General features: G+C 35.9%; 1 protein-coding gene across 1 annotated transcript; it reads left to right on the plus strand.

Moving 5' to 3' along the window:
* The first annotated feature begins 2,050 nt into the window (after positions 1-2,050).
* Positions 2,051-24,140, plus strand: dnajc25 (DnaJ (Hsp40) homolog, subfamily C, member 25). The gene is made up of 4 exons (XM_019111962.2): positions 2,051-2,392; positions 6,067-6,219; positions 19,279-19,749; positions 22,978-24,140. The coding sequence occupies exons 1-4, from the start codon at positions 2,105-2,107 to the stop codon at positions 23,098-23,100; spliced, it is 1,035 nt and encodes a 344-aa protein (XP_018967507.2). The 5' UTR covers positions 2,051-2,104; the 3' UTR covers positions 23,101-24,140.
* Positions 24,141-25,550: the final 1,410 nt, after the last annotated feature.

Here is a 25,550-nt window from a genome sequence, read left to right on the forward strand (position 1 = left end):
CTAGGATGACTTTTACATTGAGCCAGTGGCTGAATTCGGAAGGCCAGACGATGACCTTACCTCCTGACACACACTGCAGGTTCAGGTTCAACAGAAGTAACAGGAAAAGACTGGCACTTCCTCTGGGACTCATGACAGCAGTGAACAACACTCTTTGTGCAGACTGAACAAGCATGTGGAGGAGGAGCTACTTCTGCGAAAGTTATGCAACCAAATAAAGGGGAAGGTCTTAAACGATCTGGGTGCTCTTTACTTTCAAAGAAATAGCAGGTATAGACTGACAGACTGAAGAGTTATAGACTGATTATTTGTAAAGATAATGTACATCCAGCTGGTTGTTATCGCAGAATAAACCCCAACAAGGGTAATCAGGACTCCAGCACATAAACAGAGGGCTCTTGCCCTGAAGGGGTTTTTACTCTGCCATAACAACCAGCTGGATGTACATTATCCTGCTTATTACATGTTTACTTGCCACATAAGTAAATGATTACACACAAAATATTGATTTGAGTTGAAACATTAGCTCTTTAAATGCAAAGTTTCACAAAGAAAAACAGTTCCCATCAAATAAGATGGACAATTAAGCCATAATATCACTAATTACAGTCTTTCAACATAAAGATGAGGACATAAATTGAGAAGAAAGTGTTTTAAAATCTTACCTGTTTATTATCTTACATTTATTACAGTGTACAAAACTACATGTCCTCTGGTTTCATTTTACAGTAAATACAGTCAATATCTGAGGCACAAGATGATTGCAGTTGCATTTGAATGAAACTAGATATAGTGTGGCAGTGTGATATGAGAGATGTGAATGAAGCACCAGCCTCAAATACCCGGATGAATGCTTTGTTATTTGGTGTTTCTAATGGCAATTGTTGTTATGTGGGGAACAACGCACCTCAAAATGTCACAACTGACCAATCAGAATCAAGCACTCCAGAGAGCTGTGTAATAAAAGCAGATAATCGCACCATATTGGCTGATTAAAAAGCATAAAATAGATTATGTCTCTCAATTATCATATTCAAATTCTTAGTAAGTTTTTGGCTTGGTCTTTAAATGGTTGCATATCTACTTATATAATTATATCATTTAATTTATTATATATATATATATATATATATATATATATATATATATATATATATATATATATATATATATACACAATTATGTTTTATTATACATAATAAATAATATTCATTTAAAAAACATCACTTTTCTACAATAATCTAAGACTATAAAGTATCACTATCAACATGTTAAAAAAAGAAACACAGGTTCATTAGTCTTATTCTTAGCTATTGTAATTGTTTTGGAATACTGCTTTTATTTTTCATTGTCAAAAGCAATACATATAGGCATTTTGTTACCAAATTTGCTTCTGTAAATATGAATTCTTTTGTGGTTCATGGACAAAGTGTTTTTGCAGCAAAGAACACACATGTCATTTAAAAGCATAAAGACGAACAAAATATTCTAAAGGGGCTAAAATACATAATTCGGAAATTTAGCGTGAAATAATACACCACAGAAAATCATTACAAGCAATTAAATTTTTATTATATAGACCTAAGGAATTAAAAAATGTATCAACAAAAACAATTCGCTTTAAAATGAAAAATGTTTTTTTTTTTTAAATGTAGATTTATGAACGCAAAAAAGGAATAGTGACAAAATAATTACAAACTATATATGAAAACATAATTTAGATAAAGAAATTTAAGTATAAATAGGCCTAAACGATTCCAAAAGGGCAATTGGTTCTTGTGATGGCAAAGCTGCCGTTATTATACTTTGCAAGTTCGTAGTTTGCTGGATATTAGTTACGAATAATTTTCAAGGAACTTCAACTACGTTTAGAACACTGGATTTTTAAAAACGTAAAGTAGCTTTTTAAAGCTACTACAAATGAAAAGATATTAGTCAATTAATAGAGTTAAACTGCACAATCATGAATTGCACCAAAAAATAATAGCAGAGGGACTGGTAAAGAGAGTTTTAGTTCATAAGCGAAATGATTTTGAACCTTAATCAACACGTGTACGTACTACGTTGCGTCATCAGTGCGCGACCGCGGCATCAGAATGCTGACATGGCCGCGTCTACCGAGCTGAGACTCACTTTATGCATCTGTTTTGTTTTTATCCTGGGATTTTCTTCGGTCTCCGCGCTCATTGAGGGACTGTACTGCGGGACTCAAAGCTGTTATGACGTGCTGGGAGTTTCGCGTGACGCCAGTAAAGCTGAGATCGGACGCGCGTACCGCCAGCTGGCCCGGCGATATCACCCGGACAGATATCAGCCCGGAGAGAGCAACGATTCCCGCGAAACATCGCAGCAAAAGTTTCTGCTGGTCGCTACTGCTTACGAGACACTCAAGGTAACCCTGTAAAGCCAAATTTTCATGCTGTTCTTGTTAGGAGAATTAGAGTTTCAGTCAGAATGCGCGTTAATGGGATGCTGGTCCCATGCAACCTACTGATTATTATTCCAACTAACGTTACTAACTTCAATAATAGTTTCCTTGGTGATGCTTGCGTATCCAATAATCCCAGGTTATCTCAGTTATTACAACAAACCTTCCCTGTCCAATCACTGCAAAAGTTAAACAATTGTATAATAGTTATTATAATAATAAAAAACAACGCATTACAACAAGATTAACGTTATAAACATTTACCATATATCATGCATTTATCTATCTCAGTTAATGTTAATTTAATAAAGATTGTCTATTGTAAAATCTTGTTAGTTCTCCTCATTTCTAAAGTGTTACTTTACTTTATTTTAATATTGAAATGAATTATACACACACAGTTTAAGCAGCCGTCAGAATTACAATTAAAAATCATAGCTCGCATTTGAGCCCTGAAAATATTGAAATGTTAGCGATACTGTGTCAACAATCACACTGTTAGCTTTATCTGAAGGTCTTTCAGTGTTTGACTTACTGAATGTAAACTCTTCAAGCTTTTACAATTAAAGACACACACACACACACACACACACACACACACACACACACACACACACACACACACACACACACACACTTACTTTTAAGGCTTTGTCAATCCAGCATCTTTGTCTTGAATTTTGCTTTGTTGCATTTTGAAGACATGGGAAATAGTAAAGCTGGGGACGCACTACACGACTAGTGGAAACATTCTAAGACACACGACACACTTCACAACAAAATCTGGCAAGCCAAAAAAAACAAACTAACAAACAAAAAGCAACACTCACAAAAACCGCAGCATCTACCCACGCTCCTGCCCCACTGTGGATAACACCTGCTTTATATAATTTTATAATAATATAACATTAGCTTTCCTTTTATGTTGGTGTGCCTAATAAATGTCACAGCAGTGTCTTGAATGTGTTTTGCATTAAGTCTGATGCCTCTTTTTTGGAATTATTGCTCGAGTAGACATATTTCATTAATTATAACATGTTCGTACATTTGTTATGAAGAAATTTGTTAGCCTAGCCTATTTGTTAATCTGATTTAAAATTCTTCATAACAGATTTCAAGAATTTGAAAGTTAAGAAAAAATGAAAATTAGCCTATAGTCTATAGATAGGCTTTTAGACAAACTCAATTTTTTTCCTTAACTTTTATAAGAGTGCAGATATACAGTCGTGGCCAAAAGTTTTGAGAATTACATAAATATTAGTTTTCAAAAAGTTTGCTGCTAAACTGCTTTTAGATCTTTGTTTCAGTTGTTTCTGTGATGTACTGAAATATAATTACAAGCACTTCATATGTTTCAACGGCTTTTATTGACAATTACATGACATTTATGCAAAGAGTCAGTATTTGCAGTGTTGGCCCTTCTTTTTCAGGACCTCTGCAATTCGACTGGGCATGCTCTCAATCAACTTCTGGGCCAAATCCTGACTGATAGCAACCCATTCTTTCATAATAACTTCTTGGAGTTTGTCAGAATTAGTGGGTTTTTGTTTGTCCACCCGCCTCTTGAGGATTGACCACAAGTTCTCAATTGGATTAAGATCTGGGGAGTTTCCAAGCCATGGACCCAAAATTTCAACATTCTGGTCCCCGAGCCACTTAGTTATCACTTTTGCCTTATGGCACGGTGCTCCATCGTGCTGGAAAATGCATTGTTCTTCACCAAACTGTTGTTGGATTGTTGGAAGAAGTTGCTGTTGGAGGGGGGTTTTGGTACCATTCTTTATTCATGGCTGTGTTTTTGGGCAGAATTGTGAGTGAGCCCACTCCCTTGGATGAGAAGCAACCCCACACATGAATGGTGTCAGGATGCTTTACTGTTGGCATGACACAGGACTGATGGTAGCGCTCACCTTTTCTTCTCCAGACAAGCCTTTTTCCAGATGCCCCAAACAATCGGAAAGGGGCTCCATCGGAGAATATGACTTTGCCCCAGTCCTCAGCAGTCCATTCACTATAATTTCTGCAGAAGATCAATCTGTCCCTGATGTTTTTTTTGGAGAGAAGTGGCTTCTTTGCTGCCCTTCTTGACAGCAGGCCATCTTCCAAAAGTCTTCGCCTCACTGTGTGTGCAGATGCGCTCACACCTGCCTGCTGCCATTCCTGAGCAAGCTCTGCACTGGTGGCACGCCGATCCCGCAGCTGAATCCTCTTTAGGAGACGATCCTGGCGCTTGCTGGAATTTCTTGGACGCCCTGAAGCCTTCTTTACAAGAATTGAACCTCTTTCCTTGAAGTTCTTGATGAACCTATAAATTGTTGATTTAGGTGCAATCTTAGTAGCCACAATAGCCTTGCCTGTGAAGCCATTTTTATGCAATGCAATGATGGCTGCACGCGTTTCTTTGCAGGTCACCATGGTTAAAAATGGAAGAACAATGATTTCTAGCATCACCCTCCTTTTAACATGTCAAGTCTGCCATTCTAACCCAATCAGCCCGACATAATGATCTCCAGCCTTGTGCTCGTCAACATTCTCACCTGAGTTAACAAGATGATTACTGAAATAATCTCAGCAGGTCCTTTAATGACAGCAATGAAATGCAGTGGAAAGGTTTTTTTGGGATTAAGTCAATTTTCATGGCAAAGAAGGACTATGCAATTCATCTGATCATTCTTCATAACATTCTGGAGTATATGCAAATTGCTATTATAAAAACTTAAGCAGCAACTTTTCCAATTTCCAATATTTATGTAATTCTCAAAACTTTTGGCCACGACTGTAGTGCTGTCAAAAGATTAATGTTCACATAATTTGTTCACATAATGTGTGTACTGTGTATATTTATTATGTATATATAAATACACAAACATACAGTAAATATTTTTAAAATATTTGAATTTTTTTACATGTACTGTATATATTTATATAATTTATATTCTATATAAATATTTTTAATAAATAAACATAACACTTTTTTTCTCAAATATATACATGCATGTGTGTATTTACACTACCGTTCAAAAGTTTGGGATCAGTAAGATTTTTAATATTTTTTACTGAAGTTTCTTGTGCTCATCAAAGCTGTATTTATTTGATCAGAACTACAGAAAAAAACCTGTTATTTTGTGAAATATTATTGCAATTTAAATTGCAGTTTCTATTTTAATATACTTTAAAATATAATTTATTCCTGTGATGCAAAGCTGAATTTTCAGCATCATTACTCCAGTCTTCAGTGTCACATGATCCCTCAGAAATCATTCTAATGTGCTGATTTATTATCAATGTTGGAAACAATAAAAAGAATGATGTTTGACAGTGAATGCATCTTCACTGCATAGGCACACAATTGCTGGTGTCAGTCGCAAATATTAAATGTTTAGAAAAACTCTTTGTGAAAACAACTGGCAAAGACTGGTTCTTGAATTCTAAGATTATAATCTTTAGACATCACACACTATGCAACTTTCTGCCGACTGCAAACAGCGACTGAGCCCAACTGGAACAGACCTGCTCCAACTGGGCACGATCCATCATCAAGACCAAATTACATTCCTAATCGGCCTGACAATTGTGTAGTGTGTGTTCTCAGCTTTAGTCATAACAGCTAAATAGATCTCTAATATTGTGACTTTCAGGATGAAGAATTACGTAAGGACTATGACTACATGCTGGACCACCCAGAGGAATACTACAGCCACTACTACACCTACTACAGGAGAAGACTTGCTCCCAAAGTAGACGTTAGGATAGTGATTCTTGTAACTATTTGTGCAGTTTCACTGTTTCAGGTAAGTACACAACTCATCACAAAATAGTCTGGTCATTGACAGCTGTTCATGTATTGCCATTGGCTTGAAAATGACGACATACTGATGATGTTGTTATTCTTAATTATGATTTTAATCATATAAAGTCTTTTTTGGCATCAGTGATAGTGATTTTATAATTTAAAAATATAAAGCAAAAAGTAGAAATGAATGCCTAAAAGCAAGTGTTCCTCTGTTGCCTTGAACTGGTTATAATGGTGGTTTGATGTTTTTTATAATTTTACATGGCCTAAGTGTTTGTTTACCACAAAGTATATTTTGGTCATCCCATTAAAAATAACAATCAAACTGGATCCTTTTAGAGCTTTAAAGTGCTGGAAATATTAGAGTGAAATGCTTGAAGGGCATTGAAAAGTAGTTGAATATCTCTCTCTCGACTATTTCTGCCAGATCGCCATGGTTATAGTTAGCTTTACTGCTGGTTTTCTGATGTCAGCACTGTTTGATCTGTTTAAATCAGAATTCTGAGCAGAATTTGAATGTTTCTCAGTACATCTCACAGCAACGTTATTCATTCTGCTGCAAATTCAAATGCATCTTACTGGATCTTGCGGCACTGTGCTATATAACAGTGTTTTGCGAATTCAACTTTGGTTCCCAAGTAAAGCTGTTCTGAGCGTGGACAAGTTTGTTTACGTTGTGGTCCGAGCTGATAAACTGTCCGCACTGCCACAGTCCCTTTCAAGGAAAGTCTGTTCACTTGGCAACTGTATTTACAACGCCTCCAGGCAGCTCATCCAAGACCAAGTCCTATCTAAATGAATGGGGGAATCCTGAAACCTCAAAAACTGCTTGCTGAACTCGCAATTTAAATTACATATTTCAAAACAGCACCAAAATCTCAAATGAACTGCACCACAAATGCTGTTCCTTATGCTCAAATAGTGTTAATTTTTCAAGACCAGCCACTACGCATGTAGATACTACGTATCTTGTCAGTAAAGCCTGTTCTTTGATTAGTAGTAAATCTCTATCACCTGCTTTCAGATGGCGCAGCATTTACTACACAGAGCCATACTGCCGTGCAAAGGCAAAAGACCGTAACTTCGTTTTTTGTCGAAAATTAGTTATTGATATTTTTGGGACATAAGTATCTTGTGTATAAGTATCTTGTGTCAATGTCATTGTTTTTCCGAGAAAATAATGGGTCGTCTCAACCATAACTTCGAAAAGCCTTGGAGAAACCAAGGCAGAGCACCAGAGAACACCAGTTACCGCTCTTTCACTTTGTTTGGAACGCTAAAATTGAATTACGGCGTTCTGCCTTTGTTTAGCCGCGCGTTAATATGAAGTTACGGTGCCGGTTTAGAGTTACACGGTGTTCTGCCTTTGTTTTTCTGTCCATTAAAGTCTGCCGCATTTTAATTACGGTGTAGACAAACTAATTAGATAAATCGCGATCTTCCAAACAGCTCCATATAACAAAGCACTGTAAAGACTAGATACCTTGGCAGCAATACGTAATCATGAATAACCTTTAAAGATTTTTCTTTTTGTAATGCAGATTATTCATCAGGATATCACTTCTAGTTGGATGCGTGTGGACTCGAATGCCATAGCTAGCATGATCAATAATAAAATCAGTAGCCTACTAACAGTTCGCAATTAAATCCATATCCTACCTTTTCTTGTAACCCGATAAAATCAATCCATGGCGATGAACGTCATCGGAGATGTTTAATCCACAAGCATTCTGAGCATTATTTGCATTTGTTGGCGTTCACATCAATCCACAAGACGTTCTTTTAGGTTAGGCTATTTCATACAAATCAATATAAAACCAATTATGCTATGTCTATCATTCTTTTACGTTACTGAGCATAGCAAATAAATTGGTATCCACAGTATCCACTTATGTTTAACTTTTAGTCTGCTTGTTACGATCAAAAAAACCCCTTAAAACACTCACATTACTATATGCAATATCCTGAGACAGCCCATGATCACTTGATTTTATACAGGTGTTATTATAACGAATTTGTAAATGGCGATCAGCAACCAAATATTGATAATGTGGAAGTTACTGTCTTTTGCCTTGGAGTGACTTCTCACGTTTTGCAGACAATGCAAAGGCAGAGTACATTAACTTCAAAATAGGTGTAAAAATCAAGTTTGAGTTCACAATTTTTTAATGTAGATAATTTTCATTACTAAAACATCTAATTGTTACATTTTCAGTGTCCTACCTACAATTAATTTGGCTGGACAAGTAAAAAACTTTTAAAGTAATTTTTCTCAGTTTCACACTCTAGCGAGTTAAGGTCTTTTGCCTTTGTAGGGCAGCATAGTTCACTGACAAGCTACTCAAAATCGCGTTCATAATCGCAGATGATTTAATCATGCGATTAAGAAATTAAAGAAATAATTCTGCAATTATGAAAGCTGTTTGCGTAGCTTGTCAGTGAACTATGGCTCTGTGTAGTAGAGCCCGATGGATTTTTGGGGGCCTATGCCGATATTAACTCGAAAAGAGCCGATTTATAAGCCGATATTTTGATTTTGAAAATAAACTGGATATTAGACCCATTTCCTATAAACTACACTTACACAACATTCAATAGCAAAATATCTGCCTGTTCTATGTATGTGGGCTGTATTACCTATTACCTACTTATATTTAACTATATTATTACAACATTTTCCTGTTATGTCTGTAAAGCTGCTTTGAAACAATCTGTAAAAAAGAAGAAAAAAAAAAGCGCTTGTTCAGCTCACATTTATTTACATGTCCCCTCTGGTTTAATCATTTCTGACGCACCTACTGTAGTTACTGTAACTACACTATATTTGCTCTCACAGACACATTCACAACGGACCCGTATATCTTCTCCTCTTCTCTTTGTGCAGTCTGAATCAAAACATCGTCATGTGCTGGCGAACGTAAAGTTAGCCTACTGTTACCGGAAGATTACGGAATCAATTCGAAGTTGAATGGTTAACGTTAGTGTCATGAACACACCGCTGTCAATTTTGAGAAGAACCACCTTCAAACAAGTTAATAGCAAGCATTTAAGGGGCCTGCTAAAAAGGAAGCTATGTTAGCGTTAGAATAACGTAACAGTTGTTGTTTTTTCGAGGCACGCTGTCCATAACTTCTAGTCATTGACTACACGCGCCCCCCCTGCCACAGTTATGCGGTCATTATGTGGGAAACACTGCAGATATATTTAGAATAAGTTAAACGCTAACGTTATAGTTTGACCTCTTATTAACGTTCGCGCTCTTCCACTGATAAACATGGTAGCTTTGTGGCTAATCTAATATAGCAATGAATTAGCGGCTGTAAGTGATGTTACAGAATATTTAGAAGTGATAATGATAGGACCGTTAGCTAGAACTACCACACTGTTTTTATATACAGTGTATGAACTAAATCTACAATCATTTCACAAGACGAACGACAGACTCACCGTCAAAAGAGTACATCTCCGTGGCTCGGCTGATAGCTTTCTTCCGTAGTGGATTTCTGGCGCTGTTGTCAACTGGGGAGTTGCAGAGCTCCCTCTGGTGGGCAAACTATGCAACACTCATAACATGAGTGAAGCATGAGACTGTTTCTCATGTTTCATCGGCCGTTATAAACGCCGATGCAGATTTAAATGCAATTAGCTCATATCGGCCGATAATATCGGCCGGCCGATATATCGGTCGGGCTCTACTGTGTAGTAAATGCTGTTCCATCTGAGAGCATGTGAAAATACCACATTTAATAACTCCAAACTCACTTCATAACGTCAGTCGAGTGTTTGAAATAAATCCTTCTGTGAGATGATGTGGCTTCATACACAGAATAAGGCACGCAACATATTTCATAGTCGTCTTAGCAGTAATAAAGGCTATGTAGATTAACATTGCATTATTATATACTTTCTTATGAAAATTATAATAAGACCAACTCCGATAAACCATATATTGTCGTAGTTGTGTGTTTAGTCACGCTCAATCAATGAAAGCAGTTAAATCTTCTGTTTATTCAGCTGCAGCGATAGGCATTTCCTGGGTTTCTTCTATGAGGTGAATTTGGAGTTTCCGCGCGAGAGCGCAATCTGGCCTTCGGATGGAGAGATCCGATCACAGAACTGTGCTTCACTGAAAGATACGCATGACAATCACAACTTCTGTCTAATCGCGTTTTATCACCTTTTCGTTTTAATTTCGATTAATCGTGCAGCCCTAACGGTATTGTTATGCTATTGTTTCATTTGCCATTTGATATTTCTCATATGTAACAGAAATGGCAGCACTTATGAGTTGAACAACGTGGTGGTCATGCCAGTGCAACCGCACACAAAATTGTCACACCAGCAGAAAAATTGGTCGAAAATGTGACCATTTGGCAAAAAAACAAAACAAATGCAAATGTGCAAAACTTGTTGCATCATACCCAAAAAGACCTGAGCCTGTAATTGTTTCCAAAGTGCCTTAACTAAGTTTTGAGGTAAGGGTATGAAGACTTGTGCAATGTCATTTTTTCACTGTTTACTTTTGAGTAAATTTTGTGAAGTTGTGATAAATCTTTTTTTTTGCTTTGTCATTATGGTGATTGGGGTGTAGATTTATGTGCAAAAAGAAGTAATTTAAAGCAGTTTAACAATAACGCAACATAACAATATGTGAAAAAATTAAGGGGTATGAAGACTTTCTATAGGCACTAGTATGTGCGTGTGTGTGTGTATATATATATATATATATATATATATATATATATATATATATATATATATATATATATATATATATATATATATATAGCCTAGTTGTTCTTTTGCACTTTATTCTCTTAAAAAGATGTTTACTTAATACATTTTTGGTTTCTTTATTATTTCTTAATGTTTTTTTTTGTTATTTAAACTTTGTTGTTAGAGACCACTGAAATTAATCTTTTCAGCATGTTTTTGTAATGTAAATCATCAGTTCATTAATTCATCAGTTATAGCGCTAGGGGTGTGTGATAATGACAAAAAATAATATCTCGATATTTTCTGGGATTTTATTGAATTAGACAATATTTTGCAGAGTGTGTTGTGCTGTTATCTTAATTACAACCATTATGGGCCTTCTTACCTTTATAAAGCCATTTCTATTAAAAGAGTGGTGTCTTTTTTTACCTTTTATGGGCCTTCTTACCTTCATAAAACCATCTCAACTAAAACCGATTACCTTTATAAAGCCATTTCTATTAAAAGTGTACATCATCTTTTGATGATGGGGTGGGAATCTTTAGGCATTTCACGTTCTGATCTGATTCCGATTCTGGGAGTCACAATCCAATTCCAAAACGATTCTTGATCTACATTTTTTCTTAATTAATTCTTCTTCTGTGCAAATACATCTTTACAACTTCACATTTTAACCAAAATTGCAGTTTCTATGCTTTTTGTTTATAGTTGGAATCTCTGTATGTCTACTGCCATCTTAAAAATAGGGGTGAATCTTCACTGGTTTCACCATTCAATTCAGTTCCGATTATCATTATCAACTCAATATCACAATGCGTTTTCAATATTACTGCACATGGCTACATTTAACCAATAAATGCAAAACAGTGCTTCAGGAAAGAAACACCGTCAGGTTGCTCAGAGATGCAAAACAGTGCTGTGACTTTGTTTGGAGTTATTCTTGATGTCGAAATAGAGCAAAAACAGGCAATATGGTGTCTAAAACATAAGTCTCTTATAACTTCTTGTTTATTATACTGTTGTTAAAAAATATTTAATCATGCAAATTTTTGGATAAAAAACGGCATGCTTTGTGTGATATTGATCAACTATATGAAACTATATAAATATATACATTTTCTGCCCCCATATCTTGAATTTTTTGATCATTCTAAATGTTTTCATAGACTGAATCATGCAGTGAAATAATGCACTGTACATGCAACAACAATGCGCACACGCTGTAATATAACATACAAGACTTCACGTAATGTGCGTGCACTCTATATGTGTGTTTTGTTTGGTTTTTGCAATATACTCCATAATGTCAAATCCCACATTGTTAAAGGGGTCATATGATGTGATTTCAAGTTAAAAGTTGAAACCCTTCCATTCCCACCTAAAAAAACTTGCAAAGACTAAAAACCCAAACCCAAAGAGATACTCTTTCTAAAAGTTGAAACTCGTCCATGCCCTCCTTAAATCCCTAATTTAAACACCCCTCCACATTTCTACGTTACTGTGTGGGAAGATTTGTATAACACCGCCCAAATGTTCACGCAAAGAAAGCGGGAGTATTTTGATTCTCGCTGTAGTATTGTTGCTGCCACCGCTGCCACCATGTTGTGGAGACGCTGTGTGTTTCGTTGTGAAAGCGAAGCTACTTTGTTCGGTCTTCCAAAAGAGGACACAACTAGAAATCAGGGGTTAAGTTGTATTTACAACACTGTTCCAGAACAGTTCAAACCAAATATTTGTGTGTGTGCAATGCATTTAATGGAGGACTGTTTCCTGAACCTACAATGCCGGCTGTTTTGACTCACAACCTGTAAGTATGTTTTCATAGTTAAAGAATTTGCCACTGATAATTCAAACGCGAGTTTTAAGCAGTGTAGAGAAGCGCTTGTTGTTTGTTGTTTCTGCAATCACAAATGCAGACATGGTTTTATGTTTATGCTGCGTGATACGCAACGCAATGCATAAAAAGACAATATAAGTCATTATAATCCATAATTATGTCCCCACTGGATGCAACAAATGCCTCGTTTGTAATGGGTTTTATTGGTTTTGTCTCATCACGCCGGGATACGGCCTCACAGTATGGTAAGGGGCGTGACATTTCCATCACATGCTTGAGGTATTCGGCCAATCACAACATACTGGATAACTGGCCAATTAGAGCACACCTCGCTTTTCAGAATGATGAGATTTGTAAAAATCGATGCGTTTCAAAAAGGCGGGGCATAGAGGAGCAACAATAATGTACAGTATGTGGAAAATAATGTGTTTTTTGAACGTTAAACAACATAAACACATTGCATTACACCAAATACACAAAGTAATGTTCTTTTTAGCAACGTCATATTACCCCGTTAAAACAACAATTACGATATTATTGCAGATGATATACAGTATATCTCACACCCCTAGATAGCACTGTGTACTGTGATTAGTGCTGTTAAACGATTAATCGTGATTAATCGCATCCAAAATAAAAGTTTTTGTTTATGTAATATATGTGTGTACTGTGTATATTTATTATGTGTATATTTAAAACAACAATTACGATAATATCGCAGATGATATACAGTATATCTCACACTCCTAGATAGCACTGTGTACTGTGATTAGTGCTGTTAAACGATTAATCACGATTAATAGCATCCAAAATAAAAGTTTTTTTTATGTAATATATGTGTGTGTACTGTGTATATTTATTATGTGTATATATAAATACACACATACAGTATATATTTTGAAAATATTTACATGTATTTACATGTATATATTTATATTTATATAATTCATATTATATATAAATATATTGAATATAGAAATTTTCTTAAATATGTACATGCATATGTGTGTATTTCTTTAAAGATAATAAATATACACAGTACACACACATATATTATGTATATTATACATATATTATGAAAACTTTTATTTTGGATGCAATTAATCACGATTAATCGTTTGACAGTACTAACTGTGATGTAATCTTTGATATCGTCACATGCCTAGTCACACAACATTACTGTGTTCTCAAGTCTTTCCCATAGTGATGTAGGAATTTGGTCTGTGTTGCCTCATATTTAGAGCCAGTGAAAGAGGAAGTGTTTCTAAACACCAAACTGAACTTAAATACCATATGAATCTAAATATATTTTAGTTAGTTTTTTAGAAATTGTGAGTGTCAATAATTTTGCCAGACGTTTTGGAGAAAAAAAATGTATTCCACATTTTCATAAAATCTTTGTTAATATTTTTTAATGAAGGACTACAGAGTCTGTTTTGCACATACCAACAGGTACTAATATTAGTGGAGGATGTGGTAAATCTTACAATATAAACTGAATATAGCTAGGTTGTTCACAGTTTGCAAGTATCAAGACTAAATTTTAAATAATTATATGGGTTTACAGGTAAGGAGCTGAGTGACCTGTAGAAACACACATTTGCTGATGTCTTTTTCCTGTTAAAAAAAAGAAAAGTATTATTTTTCAGTAAATTTGTCTTTCAACAACAAATAAATATGCACAACGTTTATTGCATATAGAAAATGCAGAAAAAGCAGGATCACACTGACAACACCTGACATGGTACCTTTTTAAAGCGGTTAATGTAAGGTTCTCTTATTCTTTGGACAACTAGACTCATGCATTTGTGAAACAAACTGGTCAAATAGTGAATTTACAGATAGGTATTAACTTTGGATCTAGAGCATCTGTGTGTGTATGTGATGAAGTGTTTGTTTCATACCAGCCCCATTCAATGTAGAAAGGTTTTTGTTGAATGGAATTTTTTAAATTTTTTTTCAAAATATCATCTTTTGTGTTCCACAAAAGAATAAATGCATAAAGGTTCGGAACGATATGAGGGTAAGTAAATGATGACAGAATTTTAATGTTTGGAGTAACTATTCCTCTAAATTATAGAAATGGATGTAAAAAAAAAAAAGGAAAAATATATCTGCAAAATGCAACATTATTTCTTGACCAGTATGGTGGCCTCACAGCCTTTTCAAATGTACATTTTCATGAAATCGTGGACACATTTAACACAACCAGGTTGAAATAATAACATTGGAATAAATGTTTCCAATTGGCAACCAACTGACAAACAATTAACAAGCATATCTCAAAATAGGGAAAATGGCAACAATCTCATGTTGAATCAACTCAACAACATGATAAAGGTAAAAAAAAAAAAACACATCACAAAGAACTTTCATTGCTCATTTCAGTAACAGTTTTTATAAATCTGTAACTCTTTTCTAAATCTAGCCTACTACTTCTCAATTCCTAGCATTATCATGATGCAACCAATTGATTACGCTAATGTGTGCCAAGTTCATGGTGAAAAATAGCCCCTGAGTTCCATGTCTTTGTACATCAGGATAATCTGAATTATTAAATGCCTTTTACATAGAATTTGTAAGATTCTTAATATGGTCGGGGATGCCTGAGGGCAAAACCAATTTGCATACCAAAGCTTTGCTGGGGTGCACATCTTAGAAGGCAGGAAGGTTTAAAGTTATGATCAAACTCACAACAACTCAACTACATCGGGGGAAAAAATGAATCGCTTATTGTGTCCATGCTGGTGCACAGAGCAGAAGATTGGGCCAAGAACAGGAATTCAGCTTTTATTCCCTCATCAATACACCAGTACACTCTCTTGACAAACGGTTGCCAATATGTGAGTGAGTAACAGGATTTTATGTTAAAAAAAATCATCTTAAAACCTCTGTCCTTGACCATAGAAAATGGCATGAACTGTTTCAATCCAAAACTGTGAATTTAACTGGAATTGGAATATCTCATAAACATTTGCGAATAAAGTTTCCATTCAACTAGTCAAAGAGAACAAAATCGTCACTTCCTGATCAACTGTCACTAAATATCATTAAAAAAAAGTAGGAGAAGCCACTGAATATAATAATTTTCACATATAATAAATTACTTGCAGACGAAACAGAATAAATGCGGTCATTGCTTTCTGAGGTGGATGTTTGGGAATGCTGTCATATTAGTAAGTTCTGGGAGGCAATTGTACAGAAATTATACATATTGTTTTAATGTGCATGGATTGATTTATTAATGCGTTTCCATCTCCCGTTATTCACATTATCAAGTCAAAAACCACCTTAAGCGAGCATTAAAACATTTTTGCGATATAAGGGAATTAATTTTTTTTTTCCAAAATTTGGGATTTCCATCACTCGTTTCTCATGTGATACTTTAAAATGTGCATAAAAACAGGGTGATGGAAACATAGCTACTGTTAACTCTGAACTCTGTGATAGTATTTATGATTGTAGGCAAATGCTAAAGGAGGATGTCACAAGAGCCACTGTTTTTTTTTTTTTTTAAGGTCATTAACATTTGTGTCATCTTCAGTACCTTTAAAGCTGCTGAGATGACCAGTTGTGAAACCAGCAAAATGTGCATTCCCCTCCTACATATATTGCGGCAAAATTGGCAGGAAGCACATGACTGGATGATTTGTTCTGAAACTCCAATATTATGCAATTAATTATTGCTGTAAGCGATAATTGCGATTACTGAGATCCACAACAAAATGTTCTTTATAAAAAAAGAATAAAAACATGAAAGGGTCTGTTTCAGTTGAGCTCAGTCACTGTTTGTAGTCAGCAGAAAAAGTTTTATAGTGTGTGATTTAATCTTAGAATTCAAGAACTAGTCATTTTCACAAATACTTTTTTTAAACATGTCTAATATTTACAACTGATGCCAGAGCTTGTATAAGCCATATGCAGTGTAGATGCACTCACTGTTAAATATCCTTCAATTTAATTTTGTCATTTTTTTTTTGATTACACATCTTGTTGATGTTTCTTTTATTTCATAAGGTAACATTGCAAGTTAAATGAATGTAGACTGATTGTTTTTTCTGCAGTTGAAGAAAATAGATTGTCAGGGATTTTAAAGAATGTTCTTCATATTGAGTTTTCTTCATAACAAATATACAAAGATAATTAGATATTTTTCAAAACAAATTTTCATGCAAAAATTAATAAAATCACAAATGATACCTGTAAATAAAATAATTTTATATATACAGATTAATTCTACATCAAAATTCTGTCAAATGGATGAGGAAATTACAGTGCCTTGAATTTCTCTGCTGCTGCTCTGTCAACTGTCGGATTACAGTGTTATTAACGTAAAGGGGCAGTCACATTGCACTTTTCATTCCATTGACTTGCATTCATGCGTATGTGAATGCGTCAGACCAAAAATGCAAGCCCGTGTGAAAAGTTTCACATTTCGCTGCATGACCTTGTAGCTGAATTAAAAGAAGAGAAATTTAAAACTTCAGCACTGCAGGAAAGTGGAGTAGATTGTATGTTTTTACATTTAAGATGTATTATTATTTGTGTTGAATTTCAGTTTTTAAAAAGATGCTGCAGAGCACGACATCATATCACGACTGTTCCAGTGTCCGAGGAAATTTCGCATGCTCAGTCTAGTTTGACCACGGCTTAATAAAGAGAAATATGTAGACTAGTTGAAATCGTGTTGTGTGTCCCTAGCTTAAGACAAAGCTTGTTATTTATGTTATCATTATTTATGTTTTCTTTGCGCGCAAAGTATTTTCATAGCTTCGTAAAATTACAGTTGAACCACTAATGGACTATTTTACCAACGTCCTTGCTATGTTTCTGGGTCCGGTTGCACTGCTTTCTTTGGAGGGTCAGAGAGCTCTCGGATTTCATCAAAAATATCTTAATTTGTGTTCCAAAGATAAACTATGGTCTTACAGGTTTGGAACGACATGAGGGTAATTAATGACAGAATTTAAATTTTTAGGTGAACTCTTCCTTTAAAGGGCACCATTTATGCCCCTTTTTACGAGATGTAATATCAGCTCAGTTTTAGCTCAAAATACCCCACAGATCATTTAATATAGCATCTGGAAAATGTCATTTTTGAGGTGTGTCTAAAAAAGAGCTGTTTTGGTGTGTATCATTTTAAATGCATATGAGATGCATATTCCCGCCCCAAAGAGGGCGTAGCATATACTTGTCTCTGCTTAGTTTGCACACCTACCTACAGCCGGTAGAAGCAACATGACTGAGAGCGAGAGAACTGATGTTTCAGGAACAATGCCATACAACAATCAATGCATACAACCATAAACTACAGAAACTATAGAAACAGGACTGTCAATCAGCACCTTCAACAAAGCCCCATGCAATGCAAAGCCACATGCAATGTGATGTCACATTAGATATAGAGGATCAAAATGGCAGGCCTGGTGAGACTGATTTGATTTAATGGGGATTAAAATATAAGGAGTGGGTGAATTTTTATCATTGTTGGGTGGTTGTGTTCACACACTGCCAACACACATTTATATCCAAACACCATGTAAAAGTGGATTTTGCATATTAGGTGCCCTTTAAGATACTGTGAAGCTTTCACCAAATCCTTCCAACCACACTCACCACGCTGAATTAGCAATAAAAATACCATCTTTTACCAAGCTGTTAAGATCTGTGATAGGATAAGATGTGTTAAGGATATGTATATATTTATGGATATAAAATATAAAGTCCTTCAACAAGCTCATTTGCTTGTTTGTGTGTTTCTGAAATATCTGTGCTGACAGCTTGTGTTTTCTCCGATCTTATCTTACTGTGATTCAAAACAGACCAAAGACATAACATGCATAACATGTTTTTCAATGAAATGGATGTTCTATATTTTATTTCAAAAATATTTATTCTTTAATACTTTGTATTTTTGTAGATTTCATGGTACTAGGCAATATTACCATCTATTGTTTTCAATTCATACATTGTTTGTGGATTGCAAAAAAAAGAAAAAGAAACATATGTATTACCGTGTTGTAACCACTAGATGCCTGTATAGCCCATTGCATTTAGATATGTATGCATACATATTTAGACATTAAAAAAAGACTACTTCATTGTGGCTGATTTGTAGATTGTACTTAAAAAAATTGTATAGAATTTTTTTAATAAGTCACCATGTCTTGTACAATTATGATGTTTATTCTGAACTGATTAATTAAAGTTGCTGTTTTTAAGTACATATCAATCAATTGAATTTGAAGAACATTGAATATTTTAAATGAACAAGAGCTATCAGCATTAAGACAAGGAACCGACTGATAGCAATGCTCAATGAAGAAAAATGTATTTTACCCACTGTAGGCCATTTCTTTTTAGTCTCAGTCCTAAATGACATCTGTCTTGCCATAACAAGCAGTCTCATTGTGTGGCATGTTTAATGTATAGAATATGGCTCATAGATTCAGATGTTAGAGTCATAACTACCAATTTAATAAACATGTTTTTATGTCTTTGCAGTATTACAGCTGGTGGAGTAGTTACACAGAAGCCATCAACTACCTGATGACCGTTCCCAAATACCGCATCCAGGCTACTGAACTGGCCAAGCAGCAAGGTCTGCTGAATAGAAACAAAGAGAAGGGCAAGAACCGGCGCTCCAAAGAGGAGATCCGTGAAGAGGAGGAGCAGATTATCAGAGACATCATCAAGAACAAGATAGACATCAAAGGCGGCTATCAGAAGCCCAATGTATCTGATATTCTGCTTTGTAAAATCATTCTGTTCCCTTACCATCTGTTCACCTATGTGGCATGGAACTTCTCGTGGTTTTACCGTTTCACCATTCGCAGGGAGGAGTATGGGGATGAGGAGAGACTTTACATTATCCGCAAGTACATGAAGATGTCACAGGCTCAGTTTGATAGTCTGGACAACAGCCTGATAGAGACTTTCCTCAAGCAGCAACTCTGGATCAAAGAGAATTATGAGGTTTGAGAAGATTTCTTTCATTTTGTAGTGTTGTTTCCACAAAATAGAGCAGTGATGACATTTTTGTTGTAGACCAACCTGGAAGTTACCATCCCCCTGGTTCCCTCAACAACATTCCTATAGAGTTTTCCATTGGATTTTGGATTATTGCAGAAAATGAGACCAGTGACCAACAAACATTTATGATTCTTAAACATTTGGTCCATCATTAAAAACTTCACAAATGAAAGCAACTTTTTATGAAATTTTGAAGCCTAAATGCAATCTGCAGAAGTATGATCTATTACATTATGACTATCTACCTAATAACCTTTAGCCCACAAAACATCGGCCATGTGGCAAGCCACTGATCTGATAAGATGGAGATGGTCTCCTGGGGTATCTGGTACCATAATGTCAACAGGAGGTCCTCCGGTTCCTATACATTGTTGGGTGAAAGGGAACCTATTCATAGTACCAGAACTAATTGTGTAACTACCCAGGCATGAAATTCACTATCATGTTCCTCCAATTTGAAGTGCGGCATGGAACCTAGGGAACATTTCCAGAATAGGGCCGCACAACTTAATTGTGTAACTACCCACTTTTTGGTGTTTTCGCACAACTGGTACTGGGTGCGATTTTTAGTACCGGACTGCCTTTTTCAAGAACCAAATTAGCTCCTACTCCGGAGCAGGGTCTGACTAGCACAACTGGTACTACACGTGACTTAAGTAGACATTGACTGGCCAAACATGTACAAAAATGCCCTCACCCGCTATGATTTAAAACTCAGTATAAACATACTGTATTAACATAACATTGTGTCAACTTATTTCGCAAGTATGGAGAACAGCAATAGATGGACGGACGCTGTAGTGCAGGCATTTGTAGCAAATGTAGCATTGCCAGTTGTCGTTGGAGATTCTTAGTCCTCTTTTCCGTTCTTTCAAACGCTTTACGTATACGTCGACATTCCATGTCCATTATTGTGAAACTAGTGAAACACAACAAAAACAAAGCTTCGATCACAGTGTCCTCCATCCTCCTGTTGTTAACGTTGTTCTTCTTTGTTTTCGTTGTTGAACGCCGTGCACAAATGACGTCGCTGTCGACCGGCACTTCCTAGTACACACTGTCGGTGCGAATGCAACCCTTTAAATGGTACTGGGAAATAGTTAGCATTAAATCATCCCAGTACTTTAGTACTGTAAATTTGGTTCTGGAACTAAAGCAGTGCGAAAGGCTCTAAAGGGTGCACTTGATCAGATACTTGATGGCTGTCAGGAATTGTGCTATTGGGATAACCTTAATTATCCCAAGAAAACGTTGCCCACAGCATACCTGGCCTGTGTCTGCCCCACAGTGCATCCAGGTGTCATAACCTCTTGGGTTGGGAAAAAATATATAAATTTCTTGATTTTAATCAATTCTTATTCTTATTAAGAACTGATTAGTCTAGCCTGTTGTCTAGCTCCTAACCAATAAATCACAATAAGCTTTGTTACTTTTGATATGAAATAAAATCTCAGGCTTCAGGTTCTGCCCATAGTATTACATTATTCAGTAAACAATAAATACCATTTTGGCGCTGTTTAATGTGGAGTGACAGATCGCTGTAGCGCTCAAGAAGTGGCAGTGGGAAGTATGCGTGAACTGATCAACTCCTCCTCAATACCAGTTTAAGCACAAAATAAACATGAATAAACATCCAAAGGTATGTTAAAAGAAAGAATACAACTTAACGAAATCTGTATTCTGTCTCATGTAATCGCTAAATTGAATTTTAAAAGTTTGAATATATGCTACATATAACACATTCGTTATCATTTTTGTTCTTCAATCTTTAGTTTGAATTTGTTTGAATAATTTCGTCAAGTTTTTATGACTCATTTAAATGTTTATATATAAAAAAAACAAATTGAAGTGAAAATACTATGTAATTGTAACTTTATTATTGAGTGTAATTTAAGTGGTTGTATACAAATCAGTTAATTTTAGCCTTCAATATTATAGTGATGTAACACCAACTGACTCATGTATATTTTACAGAATTAGTTAAAAGATTTTTTTCTTGAGAAAATTTGGCATGTACTGTACCTGATAAATATCCAAAATAATTAAAGGTGCTATATGTAAGATTTTGACTCTATGAAAGCATAAAAATACCATAATATGTTTGCAGATATTTAAGAAACATGCTAAGTTAACATACTTGTTCATCTGAAAAACAATGCTACTGTCAGTTATTCTCCTTTGAAAATGTGCGTTCCGGGCCGGAATGCCGGTCTTTGTTTTGGTTTGTGAAACCCACCCACTGCTTGTTCACCCAATTGTATTTTGGCACCCCAGGTTGCCAGTTGGTGGAAAACACGCCGTTTTTTATTCATCGTCAAGTGTGCTCATTCCTGTTTGTGTTGTCAATCTGGCAACCTGCGTGTGCGTCAAGTCTGAGGAGGAGGGGCTGGGTGAAAAAAAAACCTTCTCCAATATTTTTAATTTGGTCTGCAATATCTAGTTCAACCACTCGGTGTCAATCCTACATACAGCACCTTTAATATTGAGTCAAATTAGTAATTAAATCGAATCTCTAGCTTGTGAATGAGAATTGAATCATGAAATTTGTGTCAAAACCCACTCCTAATAGCCTCTTTTGTTAATCCGCGTATGTGCGCTTTGTCATTGATGTGATGCACCAGGAATCTTGACTCTTTCTACCAATCGTCAACGGTCCAATCTCAATGATCTTGGGCCCGTTTCATGCATTGTTGCCGATGGTGTGCAGTTAGTATGGGGACCTGGCTTGGTCGCCGGCTACACAGGCCCATAGCCAGAAGGGTGCGATGAACTGTGATACATTGCCCTGGTCACAATTGTTGTAGCTGCTGGTGACTGCCATTTCCAAGATCCAAGTTCTGAAGCGCCGTGCCATCACAATATGTCCTTTATCAAATTCTGACAAGTTGGCAGCTTTTCCCATCTTGACACTGAACACTCAGTTGAATGAAAGCTGGTCCTTGGGTGGTATATATACTGCTCTGTGAATTGCTCCTGTGGCACCATTTGGTTGCCAGGTGCACTCATTGCTCTTAGCTTGGGTTGGTCATAATGTAATGGCTCATCAGTGTATAACTCAGTATAAATACTCCTTATTAAGTCAAATGGTGTTTTACTTCTTTTCATGATATTAAGCTGTGAAGTGTTGAAGGACTCCAGAATAACTGATTATTCTATGTTTGATATATTAAGACCTACAGAGAGGAGCAGGAGGAAGAAATGAAGATGAAGATGGCCACAGACTCACGATGGAAACGCTACAGGCGTTGGATGAAGAGCGAGGGGCCTGGACGCATCACTTTTGCTGATGATTGACCTCACTTGAACAGAGAGCCGTCCCAGATGCACGTCTAGCCTGAACAGCCTGAGCTCATGTGTGTAATTACACACAGCTCTGTGTGTCCTTGTTTACAATAGACTGACAATGTGCACGTCATTTACAAGGCTGCCTTTTCTCATATAAAGACTACAAAGGCTTTTTGATTGTACCTATGGAGGATCATTTGATTTTTCTGTCATTGCATAGGAGGAAGAGACTGTGTTGGAAACATAAAGAAAAATAACTGTCTAATTAACATTGTGTGTTGTTTTACCAGGAGAAATATGATCACAGGCTGAAGAAAGAAACCCAGTGTTATAGTTTGAAAATGCCTCATTTCAAACACTGAAAGGCTTTGTGTCTCTCTTTCTTTCTGTCCGCTATAAATGTTACGTATCCTGATGCTGTGCTTGTGCCCTGAAGGCATCCCCCCCCACCCCCACCCCCCCCCCCCGCTTTCTTTCTTCCTTTTTTTGCATGTATAAAATCACATCTAATTTTTCCGTTACAGGTTTTAGTACTGAAATAAAGTTTTATAGTTTATGGTTTGGTTAGAAAGACTTGGTTACCTTGTTCCTGTTCATGAGCATCCTGGTGACATCCATGATATCACTTTAAAACAGTGCAGACATAACAGGTTGTCATGCAGTAGATATAATATTTTATCAGTAATTTATCATATTGTTATCTGTGCATTACCAATGGTACACATAAAAAGGTCTATCACCAATGACTTTTCATTGATTCAAGGTAGTTTGTGTTTGACTATGTGCCTTCAATGAATGCTTGTAATTAAAGGTGTCATGATAAATTGATTTGTGGATAGATTCTGCAATTTTCTGAATGCATCGTGATTCTCTCTTGAATTCAGAAAATTGCAGAATCGATTAACAAATCGATTTATCATGACACCCCTACTTGTAATTTCTGCATTTCAGTAGAATTTCAAAATAAGTTTTTTCTCGCTTGTAAGGATTCGTTTTCCGGAAAGCTGTCTAGGAGAAACAATGCTATTAAAAGTATATTCTAGAAATTACCACAAAAGGAGATTTTTTTTTATTTATTATGTCCTTGTCATTCTTTTCCATGCAGTTTGAGTATTTCCCGCAATATGTAACAAAAACAAGACTTAAGGGTGGAACAGAGAGCAAAAATTGATAGTTTGCACAGTATGTCATTTTATCATCCCCAAATTCATGATTCTAATGGTTTTGGGTATGTACATAGCCCTGGACCACTGAGTTGAGAAAAATGCTGCCTCAGCAGAAACACTAGACTGCCTGATCTCACATGTCATTATTTCTGGGTCCAAAACACTCTAGATGGCAAAAGAAAATAACATACAGTATTTATATGCTTTGATACCGAAATCTCAGTTGGCCAGACAGTGATTTTGTCTGGAACGCTCAGTGGCCAGACAGTGACTTACGTGTTGTTGTTTAAACCCTGCACTTACAAAAATAAAGGTTTCTTTGTTGGCATCTATGGTTCGATTAAGTACTTTAAAAGGTTCTTTAGAATTTTACAGTGTTCTTATGGTTCGATTAAGTACTTTAAAAGGTTCTTTAGAATTTTACAGTGTTCTTTACATTAAGAAAAAAAAAATCACTGAAAGGTTCTTTGGGAAACCAAAAATAATACTTCTATGGCATTGCTGTGAAATCATCTGCTATAGGTGCAATATAAAGGCATAGTGCTCATAAACAGCTTTCAAGATAGTATTCTCACTTAAGGCTTGGTAGGTGTGGCTCCGGAAACCGTATTAATGGAAGGTTGGTATGTCGCAACTTAAGCCGATGGGAACACGTCCCAATCGTAACCGCTGCTGGATTTCTATACTACTGCTGATTACCCTCATGGTCTGATCTTAAATGAACTATTACAGACAAAACACAATCTGAATAAATTAATAACAGTTATACTTTTCACATTTTATTTTTGTACAAAGAGTGATCATTAAGAGTGCAAGTTGGAGAAAGTAAGACTTTAATTTAGTAACTTGTAGATCCTACTTTAGCACAAAACCTCTATCAAAAGCTGAGTATAACACTTCTGACCAACTTTGGACCATCCCTCCACATAAACTTCACTCATTGTATCAATATTTTGTGTTGTCTTGATATAGCACAGTTTTCTTAAGGTTATCCCACAGTATCTAAATTTGCTTAAGGTCAGGAAGACATTTGTTTTCTTAATTTTTAGCCGTTCTTTAGTTGATTTGCTTGCATACGTTTGGGTTACCTTGTGGATCAGTGTCTTGTTGAATTAAACCTTGCTTAAGCTTGAAATCATGAACCGCTGTCCTGACATTATCCTATTAAATGTCACCCAGGTCTTTATCAGTGCTTTCATAGCTTTTTCCAGCTTTTGATATCTGTAATACACTTTTAAGGACTTAACAAAACAGTGTATTCTGTTTTATCAGTATTAAGCTGGAAAGGTTTCT

The sequence above is a fragment of the Cyprinus carpio genome, chromosome B5, assembly GCF_018340385.1.
Source record: "Cyprinus carpio isolate SPL01 chromosome B5, ASM1834038v1, whole genome shotgun sequence".
Classification (NCBI taxonomy): domain Eukaryota; kingdom Metazoa; phylum Chordata; class Actinopteri; order Cypriniformes; family Cyprinidae; genus Cyprinus; species Cyprinus carpio.

What these genes read in the sequence shown, in the direction of transcription:
- dnajc25 (XM_019111962.2), top strand. Translation starts at nt 2,105, where the DNA reads ATGGCCGCGTCTACCGAGCTGAGACTCACTTTATGCATCTGTTTTGTT. An exon ending in CTGCTTACGAGACACTCAAG is followed by an intron (nt 2,393 to 6,066) that starts GTAACCCTGTAA and finishes TGTGACTTTCAG; the next exon opens with GATGAAGAATTACGTAAGGA. An exon ending in GGATCAAAGAGAATTATGAG is followed by an intron (nt 19,750 to 22,977) that starts GTTTGAGAAGAT and finishes TGATATATTAAG; the next exon opens with ACCTACAGAGAGGAGCAGGA.